The sequence below is a fragment of the Quercus suber genome, unplaced genomic scaffold (assembly GCF_002906115.3).
Source record: "Quercus suber isolate HL8 unplaced genomic scaffold, Cork oak 2.0 scaffold_270, whole genome shotgun sequence".
In the NCBI taxonomy this organism is placed as follows: domain Eukaryota; kingdom Viridiplantae; phylum Streptophyta; class Magnoliopsida; order Fagales; family Fagaceae; genus Quercus; species Quercus suber.
Genome location: NW_027069726.1, coordinates 138,191 through 148,692, shown reverse-complemented (window position 1 = coordinate 148,692; position 10,502 = coordinate 138,191). Strand labels below are relative to the sequence as shown.

The 10,502-nt window shown below is 34.6% G+C and overlaps 1 protein-coding gene across 1 annotated transcript; it reads right to left on the bottom strand.

Annotated features, from left to right (window-relative positions):
• Positions 1–637: 637 nt before the first annotated feature.
• Positions 638–8,578, bottom strand: LOC111996176 (electron transfer flavoprotein subunit beta, mitochondrial). Its single transcript, XM_024028128.2, has 5 exons — positions 8,459–8,578; positions 8,089–8,373; positions 3,278–3,358; positions 2,814–2,908; positions 638–1,005 (listed from the first exon to the last, which is right to left on the bottom strand). The coding sequence occupies exons 1-5, from the start codon at positions 8,525–8,527 to the stop codon at positions 780–782; spliced, it is 756 nt and encodes a 251-aa protein (XP_023883896.2). The 5' UTR covers positions 8,528–8,578; the 3' UTR covers positions 638–779.
• Positions 8,579–10,502: the final 1,924 nt, after the last annotated feature.

Here is a 10,502-nt window from a genome sequence, read left to right as displayed (position 1 = left end):
ATTGGCACCATCCCCCACCTTAAAAGCAACAGGACTACAAAAACTGTCCAATCCCTTCCGGATATTCTTCCGAAGGCAAACGCGATAAGTCCCCTGCACACCATTAGAGCACCAACACCACAAAAAAAAAAAAAAAAAAAAAAAAAAAAAAAAAAAAAAAAAAAAAAAAAAAAAAAAACACCTAGGTTGAAATTGACATGTTATCTTCAATATGCTTCACACAGTGACTGCATTGCATACCTGATACCTCTTGCCACGGTGAAATTGCGTCCTTAAACTGCAATTGTCAATTCGTCATTTGAATTTTTTTTTTTCGTAAAAAAGAAAAAGAAAAAAGAAATCTTGCATTTCCACTAGTTGTTACAGAATAGAAATATTTCTATAATATGATCTTAAAATGACTAATTTTCACCTGCTACTTGTCAAAGTTTACCAGTAGCCTTTTTCTAAAAGCAGCAGCAGCAGCAGCCACCACCCCTGGTCTTCAACTTCAATTTTCTAAAATAACTGGTCTGCTACCCAAAAATACATGACATCGGAACATGAAAATTTTGCTGGAGTATGATCAATATCAATATATCACGAATAATATAACAAAAGAAGAGGATGAGAAAACATGAAATTCATTGAACATAGATTATATAACAAAATGAAATTTTATTAAAATAGCTTTCAGCTTTGTTTTGTAGTTGCATTTTTGTCAATACATCAACATTTAACATTTGGTGAGAAGCAACTGATTAGTACAAAGCTTTTCTAATCAAGAAGCTATCAAATAATCAGATGACATGAGCTTCATTTTTAAGCTTGTCAATCAGCTCGTCCACAGAAGAAACTATTACCCCTGCTTTTCTCTTAGGAGGTTCAGTGACCTGAAGAACCTCTAAATCAGATTTGATTTCGACGTTTAATTCCTGTGGAGTGTATTTCTTTATGACCTTTGATTTTGCTTTCATTATGTTGGGGAGTGTTGCATACCTAGGTTGATTCAGCCTCAAATCAGTGCTGCATACGGAGCACAAATAAAGCTCATCAAAGTCACAAGAGATCAAGTTACAACACATGCACATATACACAAGCACGCACACAGTAACAATCTGAGGCTGGATCTGGACAAATCATTATTGTAAAGCACACTTTCATATTATAATAAATAAATAAGAGAGGCCTTCTCTAGAAATTATCCAAGGCAAGTGTGTCCCCATCAGCAATATCTTTGAGAGCATAGGAAATTAAAACTTGGCCTTAGAATAGCAGAGCATTTGGAATCCCTTTATGAGTTGCAAATACAGTCCAGCAATATATATATTGCAAAAAAAAGGTGATTCTCTTTTTCGTTTTTTTGCTCCAATAATAATAATAATAATAATAATAATAAAGATGATTCTCAAAGACCCAATAAAGCAAACAACCAAAAAAGGCATAATTTTTTACTTCTTCCTGATTACTCCACTCATAAGTATTTAATCCCCCAATTTAAAATAAACGTGACTGAGGGATAATATTGAAAAATAAAAATAAAAATTCATAGGTGATTATGTTAGTGTGAATCTGTTACTTTTTATCTCCTTTCGTTATATGGACTTTCCTACAGTGGTCAATCTCTTTAAAGAGGTTTTATACAAAGGTTAGGACAATCTTTATATTGTCTGAATATTATATAATCTCCATTACTATTTCCTAAATTATAAATCCTTATGGGTGCTAAGTGCTAAAGTCCACTGAACATGGATCTGTGCTTCACTCACTTTTCTTCAAATATGGATCCACTCCACAACATGAAAATAAACAATTTTTAAAGAAAACTATAAAATACGAATAAATGGAGCAATAGAGGCTTCAGAAACCATACAAACCTGCTCTAAAAGAGCCCATATGGACCCAAAAAAAGTTAAATTAAGATATAAAAACTTGTCAACTTAGCAACCGTTATTCTGATTTTAAAAAACTTCTTGACTTGAAACACTCAAGCATGTGATCAAGTTGTAGAATGCAGGATTTCCCAGCTCATTTGGCATAGCTATATGACTTATCTGCTGTTTTCTAATATAGTTGATCATTTGGCAGGCCTGTTTAGATTCTGCAGTAACCAAATGAATACATGGTACATTTGTTTTGGGTACATGTGGGACCACCTTAACACATTTTCAGTATCACTATTCCAAATAGTGTTTAAGCCACCAAACCTACAATATTTTTTCTTGGAACATCACATCACTATCATGAAAGTAACCACACATAATATTCTAACATCCAAAGATGATCCCTATGGGCCGTTTATTTAACCAATAACGAGTTACCAAATTCCTAAAAAAGAACCATATATTATTATTCATCATACCTTAACAAGCAAGTTTTAAAATTTCCTTGCAAGCTTTAGTCCATCTAATTTGTATATATAAGTAGTTAGAAAGTATATATCATGAACAAACAGAAAGATAAACCCACAACAAAAATAAAAATATTGAAGATGCTTTAAAAATTCTTTTCGACGTTCAAGAGAAGGACAGATCAGGTAGAGTATGTAAAGCTATGGCATTCGTTCTACAAAACAAAATATGTAGGAAATCACGGACCAAAATTATACTCAAAATACAATTTAACACTAGGATATACATAAGAAAGTCATTGCCCATAAATACAATTAAACATAATAGCATTAATTGTTATTCGTTATAAATTTAGTCATAAAGGGCCATTAAAGAATATGAACTGTCATGTTTTCAAAATAGAAGTACAAACAAACTCAAAACTGTGAGGAGCAAACACAGTGGAAGTGTTTGATAAAAAATTCATGAGGATGAGATCCTTACGTGATTACAGCTGGTAAGTCCATACATAAGGTCTCAAGACCACCGTCAACTTCTCTATCCACCGTTGCCAGTTGCTTCTCCTTATCTAGCACTACCTACTAGATAGCAGCAGTAAATCACGGGAAAATATGTCAAAACAACAGGAACAGCAACAATAGCAGCAAGAAAATCACTTTTTTAAAAATTAGCTGAATACAAAGACTAATTAAAAGTTGACACGAAATAATTAGCAAATAATACAATTGTCTTATACTCCTTCCAGTTATGTTTAGATTTGACATTCAGGCAGACTGCAAAATAAGTACAGTTATGTTGTGCTAAACATAATCCCACCAATAATGGGAAGCCAACAGAAACAAAACGGCATGAATTTGGGTACCTAGTAGAATAGCAATCTAACCTTCCCTTATTTAATTGAGTAATGAACCTCTGTTTATATTGAATGTTTAAACAGTTCAACCAACCTTTGAAGCAAAGGTCCCCTGTGGCCAACCAAGCAGCCCTGCAACCATTTGCCCTGTTTGATTGCAATCATCATCTATGGCCTTCACACAAACCCAAAAATGAGAAAGAGTCATTCTTCCACAAATATCTCGATATAACTCTACTTTAAAAAGTGCACAAAGAAATGGACAAACATTAGGGATTAAGGAACTTGATATATACCAAAAAATTCGAAAGCAAACCTGTCCTCACCACCAAAAAAAAAAAAAAAAGAATGAAAATTCAACACAAGATATTGCTGTAGAAGAAATTAACACCTAAATGCACCTTTTTTTGCTAAGAAATGCATTATGAGAAATAAATTTAACTGATTCCCATTTAAGTATTTCATATTTAGTACCTGGGAGTACAAAAGTCTCCACTCAACTAAGCCAATTGCAAATATTTTGTCTTAGTTAATGTGGATTTCAAATTTTGGCAGCACCAAAAAAATCCGTTAGGAAAAAAGCAAAACCAGGTTAGAATTTTTTATATCTATTTTAAAATCTTCCTACTGATTCAGAATCCAGCATGAAACTCAATCTTCAGAATCAATCTTACAAACCCACCAACCTGCTAAGTGCTAACACAGAGCTGATGTTGCACCAGGTCATAGAAGCTGCTATTGTGGTTACCTCTAATAAGAAGAAGAAGAAAGGGAAACAAAAATTTGAGTATGTTGATGATGCTATAGGGAAGGGCAATAGTCTTGCCTCCCCTTGAATTTCCATTCACTGAAATTGACAGTTTGGAATTTAAGGTATTTAAATGACCCCTTAAAACAGAATAAGGTCAGGTCTTTTATTCTTAGATTAAATATTTCTCTAATTTGCCTTGTGGAGACTGAGGTAAAATAGGAGAATGCTAAAATAATCAGGAAAAATATTGCACCAGGGTGGGATTTTATGAGTGATAACAAAGTTTCATGATCTGGAGAGAATTCGGATTTGTTGAAATAGCAATGACCTGGCTGTGACTAAGTTCCAGAAATCAGATCAGGCCATTGTGATATGAGAACTTCTAGTGGGGATCTGAAATGAGTTTCCTCCATCTATAGTGGTATGGAAAGGAGGAAATATAGTCAGTTGAAAGTGAAACATCAGACTGGTTGCACTTAGCAGCCCCTGGTTTTTGGGGGTTAAGTTTCATGTGGTTAGTAATGCCATTGAGAAGCTGAATGGGGAGGGCAGTCTATGTATAAAACTGAATTTTGTCAGTGTCTCTATAATCTGGAGGGTTTAGATATTCCTTTTATTGGTTCTCATTTTACTTGGAGCAGCAGGAGAGAGGACAATGACTTTGTTGTTAAAGCTGGGCAGGGTGATAGGGAATATCAAGTAGTTGTTCCAACAAGCTTGGGAATATGAAGTGATGGGAACTCTAAAGTCAAAGCTCTACAAGAAAATAAATCACTTAAAAATGATGGTAAAGAATTTAATAGAGAAGTGCTGCATAATTTGTCCCAAAGGGTGGTTGAAGCCAGGTTGGAGCTGGAGGTTGCAAAAAAGGAAGCACTTGCTCATCCTGGCATAGAAGATTCCTTAGCAAAGAGAAGGAAAAGCTACATGCCTATATGGCTATAAGAGGTGTTGAAGAGGCCATGTTGAAGAAGAAGGCTAGAAACACCTGATAATTTTTACAGAAGAGAGAATAATGCCTTATTTCACAAGGTGGCGAAGATAAGAACTGCCACGAACTCTAGACTCATTTCATTCTGCAACACATTGTACCAGTGCATAACAAAAATCTTAATTCTTAGCTAATAGGTTGAAGGGCTATGTCTCAGTGATTTTGTCAGCAATTCCCAAACAGCGCTTATCCTGAGTAGGAATATTGCTGAGAATGTTTCTCCATGCTCATGAAATTGTGATGAATTATCATAAGGTTAGAGGGCCAGCCAGGTGCACCATTAAGGTGGATTTAATGACAGCCTATGAATCTGTTGATTGGAATTTTATTTTTCACTGCCTGTCAACCATTGGGTTCCCTCCTATGTAAGTCCACTGTATTAAAGAATGCATAACCTATCAATAGCTGCCTAGTGGGTTATTTTAAGTGAGCATAGGGATTGAGGCAAGGTGACCCCTCTTTCCTTATTTGATTGTTATAGATATAAAAGTGCTTACTAGATTGTTAAGCAATTCTGTGAAGGCTTCTAAGGCTATGTTTGGTAACTATTTTTGCCTTTTGTTTTCAAAAACTTGTTTTTAAGAATAAAAACAAAAAACAGTTACGGCTTCCTTCTACATGCTAAGGCTTCGACTATCTTCACCGAATTTGGCAGAGGAATTTTCTGGCTCATAGCAGCAACCAGTCTTCCTGCTGAATCTGAATAATGACGGCTAAAAAAGTCTGACTCATTATCTCTTCTTTAAAAAATCTAACCCATTACCAATATAATATGCTATCTAGTGCCAACTCCAACCAAAGATATAAAACCCCATAGCATGGGTTGTAAAGATGAAAAGAATGACGAGAGGGAGTGGAGTAGGGAGTCAGGGAGAGATAGTGGTGGGTTTGGCAGCACATTTTTCAAAATTCCTTTGCATGGTATTATCTTTTTTTTTTTTTTTTTAAATTTATTTTTATCCAGGACTCGAATCCTGGACCTCATCTAAGTGTACCCTTCCCTGTGTTTTCTAAATTGAAAATACCTCTTTACCTATTCTCAGTTTCCTTTGAAAATTGAGATTTGGAAACTGTTTTTGTTTTATGTCTATTTTGAGTTACCAAACAAATTTTTTGATCTAGAAAAATTAGGAGAAAAAAAAAAAAAACTGCAAAACATACCCTAAGTGTTTCAAAATTCATCCTAGATGTGCTAAAGTTCAGCTTTCACATGTTTGTTCTCTGATAACCTCATGGATTTTAGTGCAGCTGAGGTAATCTATGTTTTCTGTCATTAAGAAGGTGTCATCTAAGTTCAATAAACTCTTCAGTTTTTTTTTTTTTTTTGGTGGGGGGGGGTGGGGGGGTTAGATTTCTTGGCTAACACAAATGAGGGGCTAAAGAAGATTCTATAGATAATGCTTCAAAGAAAGGTAAGTAGCTTGTAAAGTTTGTGCAAAAGATTGTCAGCCTCTTGTTGATAAAATTACTGCCAGAATTGTAGCTTAATCCTCAAATCACCCCTTCATTTACAATTGCAACTCCTCCAATCTGTCTTCAATGGAGTCTAGTTAGTGATCCAAAAAGAGAAGGTGGATTGAGAATAAAAAGAGTTGGAAATTGGAATAAGGCTTCAGTTTTGAAGCATATTTGGAATCTTTTTGTCAAAGCTGGTTCTGATTGGGTTGCATGGGTCATGGGTGTCCATGAATATTTGTTGAGAAAGAGGGATTTTAGGGCTATAAATATTCCACAAGAAGCTACTTGGGGATGGAGGAAGCTGCTTAGACTTAGAAATCTTGCTAGCTATGCGGTTCCTAAAACACAAAATTGGGCATGGAGGATATGTATTCCTTGGGTCGGACAATTGGCACCCAAATGGACTTTTGCACCCTAAGTATGGTTTTGGGATTATTTATGATGTTGATGGCAACAGATAAACTAGAGTACCTAGTTTTATTTCTAATGGTAATTTGTGTCGGATGTCAACAAGGTCTGACGCTTTGGTTGAGATTTCAGGCTAAAGCATTACAGGTTAGTATCGCTAAGAAAGACTCTGTTGAGTGGTTTGCTGCTAAGTGTGGTATTTTCTTAGTTGTGCTGAAACCTGGGTGGCAATTAGATCTAAGGTCCCAGTTGCTGATTGGTGGAGGTTGCTATGGCACTCGTCGAATATACCAAGACATGCTTTCATGGTTGGCTACTAGAGATAGATTCACCACCCGGGTTAGACTATTGAAATGGGGTTATAAAGGTCACTATTTTTGAGCATTTAGTAGGGGTTGTATAGAAATAAGGGATCACTTGTTCTTTGAATGCCCTCTCACCAAGAGAATATGGCTGCATATTGAAAGCTTTATGCATTACTCGGTTAAGAAGGCAGACCTGGTGTGAAATCATTCAATGGGGTGTAAGGACTTGAGGGAAGAATGTAAAATCGTTAATATGCAAGGTTTCTTGGGTCACTGCTAAATATCCTATTTGGCTCCAAAGTCCAAAGAAATGCAAGAGTATTCAATGGGATGATCATGACCAAGGAAAGCATTATTCATGCTTCCAAATGGGATATAAAGGCTAGTATTAATCACTGCAGGAAGTTTGATTACTCCTTTCACTTACAGAACATAAGTCTTTGTAACCTATGGGTCATTCTTTGCTAAGTGTTAATTGAGTGGGTGGGGAAAACCACCTACAGGGGCCTTCTTGCTGTCATTGGTTTGAAGAATCCACTTTGCCCATTTCACAACCGACTCTGGAACAAAAGATTCAGTTAGAGCTTAGTCCTGGGGCTATTTGTCACTGGCTTATATTTTGTGAGATTTTATTTATTTTTCTTAGTTTGTGGCTGTTGCCTATTAACTGCTTGTTGTATGAATTGTCGTGATTAATAAAGGGACAAATTTTGTTTCCAAACTAGTTTGGAGAAAAATTGTTCAAACTCCCCCAATATCTTTCTTAGATTGCATTTTCTTATTACATCCTTCATGTTTACAAAATTTCAAAGATCAATAGCTATATCATCAACGAAATGTTTAAATTTGAAGTTTGTGTAGTCCTAAATTATGCTTAAGAAATAATTTTAAAGATCAAATTCTAATTAATATCCGATTTGAACGTGTTAAGTATACAAACAACAGTGAAAATTTCAAAATATATAGCCCAATTGAAAGTGAAAAAAAGGAACCTGTTTGCCGAGAATGAGAAGAGCAGGTTTCTCAAGTTCGACAAGGGCCTTGAAAAGCTTGGCAACAGAGAGTGGATAGAGAGGTCCAGTGGCGTCCACATGAATAGCTCGATCAGCGCCCATAGCCAGTCCAGTTCTGAGCGTATCGACGCAGTGAGCTGGACCCATACTGACAGCCACAACCTCAGAGGCCATGCCACCCTCTTTGATTCTTAGAGCCTCCTCCAGCGCTATTTCGCAGAATGGGTTCATCGACATCTTCACGTTCTGGCTCTCCACGCCCGTCTGACAGATCAATCAATTTCAAAATCAAACATTTGATTTAACCCCCTCCCAAAAAAAAAAAAACAGTGTGTTTGTGTTTGCTTACTTTGTCGGGTTTGACTCGGATTTTGACGGCGTAGTCGATGACTCGCTTTACGGCCACCATTATCTTCATGTTTGGTTGGTGTTTGTAGAGATTTTTGAATGCTATGCTAAATGTCAGAACAGTCTTAGAGCCTCCTCCAGCGCTATTTCGCAGAATGGGTTCATCGACATCTTCACGTTCTGGCTCTCCACGCCCGTCTGACAGATCAATCAATTTCAAAATCAAACATTTGATTTAACCCCCTCCCAAAAAAAAAAAAACAGTGTGTTTGTGTTTGCTTACTTTGTCGGGTTTGACTCGGATTTTGACGGCGTAGTCGATGACTCGCTTTACGGCCACCATTATCTTCATGTTTGGTTGGTGTTTGTAGAGATTTTTGAATGCTATGCTAAATGTCAGAACAGAGTTCCAAACTCCAACGGAATGAAATTCCATCTAAATACATAACCTACTTCATCACATGTGCCACGTATACGCATAAAATACTAATGGATTAATAGGAAAATTATACACTACTCCAGCATCATGATACTCCTCTACAGTCTACACATGCATGCTCTCAGGAAAATGATCATCGAGCATTTGCCTCGATCAAATTTCTAATTTTAGCATAAAAGTCTTTTTTTTTTTTTTACATACTTTTTAAAATAACCCTAATCAATTATATATTTTGCATTATATTTAATTAAAATATTAATTTTTTTAAAATTGTTTCTCTTTTGCCACTACAATAATCACCACTTACTCTCTTCCTACATTATCAAGATATATAATTAAATACAAAATGAATAATATTCGTATAAATTTACACGGTTATTGTAATAAACTTATAAATTTACACAATTATACATAGATTAATGTGAGTCATTTTTTAGGTATAATTGTGTAAATTCTACACATTTTTATATTATACACTGACTGAAGTGAATACTCTCACTTTCAAATCTTTCTATCTACCCTTTTTTTTTTATTTTTTATTTTTATTTTAAGGAGATTTGAAAGTGTACAGGGACATGTCATTTAGAAGTTGTGGCACTCTCTACACTATTACATCATGAAAATAAAATCATAATCGTTAAATGAACTATCTTCATTTTTAGTCATGTAAGAGAGGATTTTGTTGGGTTTAACCATGCGTTTAATTAGCAAAATTCACCATTCGTGTAGAAAGAGGGAGTGTACTATTCATGTGCTGCACTCTTTATTCATGAGCACCTGAAAATCCCATGAATAGATGTGTGATGTATGAAACTTTAGATTTTTGAATTTACCACAAGTCCTTCAAGTGCATGTATGAGTACTTTATATTTTTGTATAAAGCATATTTAATTTATTACTCATTTGTAACAATATAAGTGCAAATGTCTGCCGTGTCATCTGCATGCATTATTAGCTAGATCAAGTATCACAAATAGGAAGAAAAAAAAATCATAAGTACCATTGAGTTTCTAGAATTAGGTTTATTTATTTTAAACTGAAAGGAATATATTTTTATCACATTATTTATAATTTAAAATAATACAAAAATAGTGATAATAAATGTGTGTTCAAATGTTGATAATGTGACAACATAATGTACTAATTTTAAAATGAATTGGTAAGATTTTACAAATTTCATGATTGAATTACCCTAAAAAAATTAAAATATTTTAGTCCCATAATTATAATTTTTTTAATTGATAGTTAGTTGTGGTGAAGAGAAAGAAAATTGAATTGATATTCACAAAATAAAATTGTACATCACAAAGTATTTATTAAAAAAAAAAACTACTTTATCCCATATTTTAATCATCTGTGTGTTAAAAATATTTAGTATTTTCAAAAGAAAAAAATAATGGGTTAATCTCACATTGGAAAATAAATGTGAATTAAAGATATTTAAAGCATGTGCTGTGTATTCAAGAGTTAGACTTTTTTTGATATACATCACTGTAGGTTTTTTTAAGACATTTTCTCCTCTCCCTATGGGTGTGTGCTAAAAATATAAGTATTCTAAAAAAAAAAAAAAATCCTAGTAGGACTAGGTTACTTGTCTTGTAAGTAC

Bases quoted from the DNA above. Each gene is read 5' to 3' on its own strand.
- LOC111996176 (XM_024028128.2), bottom strand. From the start codon at position 8,527: ATGAAGATAATGGTGGCCGTAAAGCGAGTCATCGACTACGCCGTCAAA. The intron at 8,374-8,458 runs GTAAGCAAACAC...TTGATCTGTCAG, and splicing joins TCCGAGTCAAACCCGACAAA to ACGGGCGTGGAGAGCCAGAA. The intron at 3,359-8,088 runs GTTCCTTTTTTT...GTTTGTGTGAAG, and splicing joins TTCTCATTCTCGGCAAACAG to GCCATAGATGATGATTGCAA.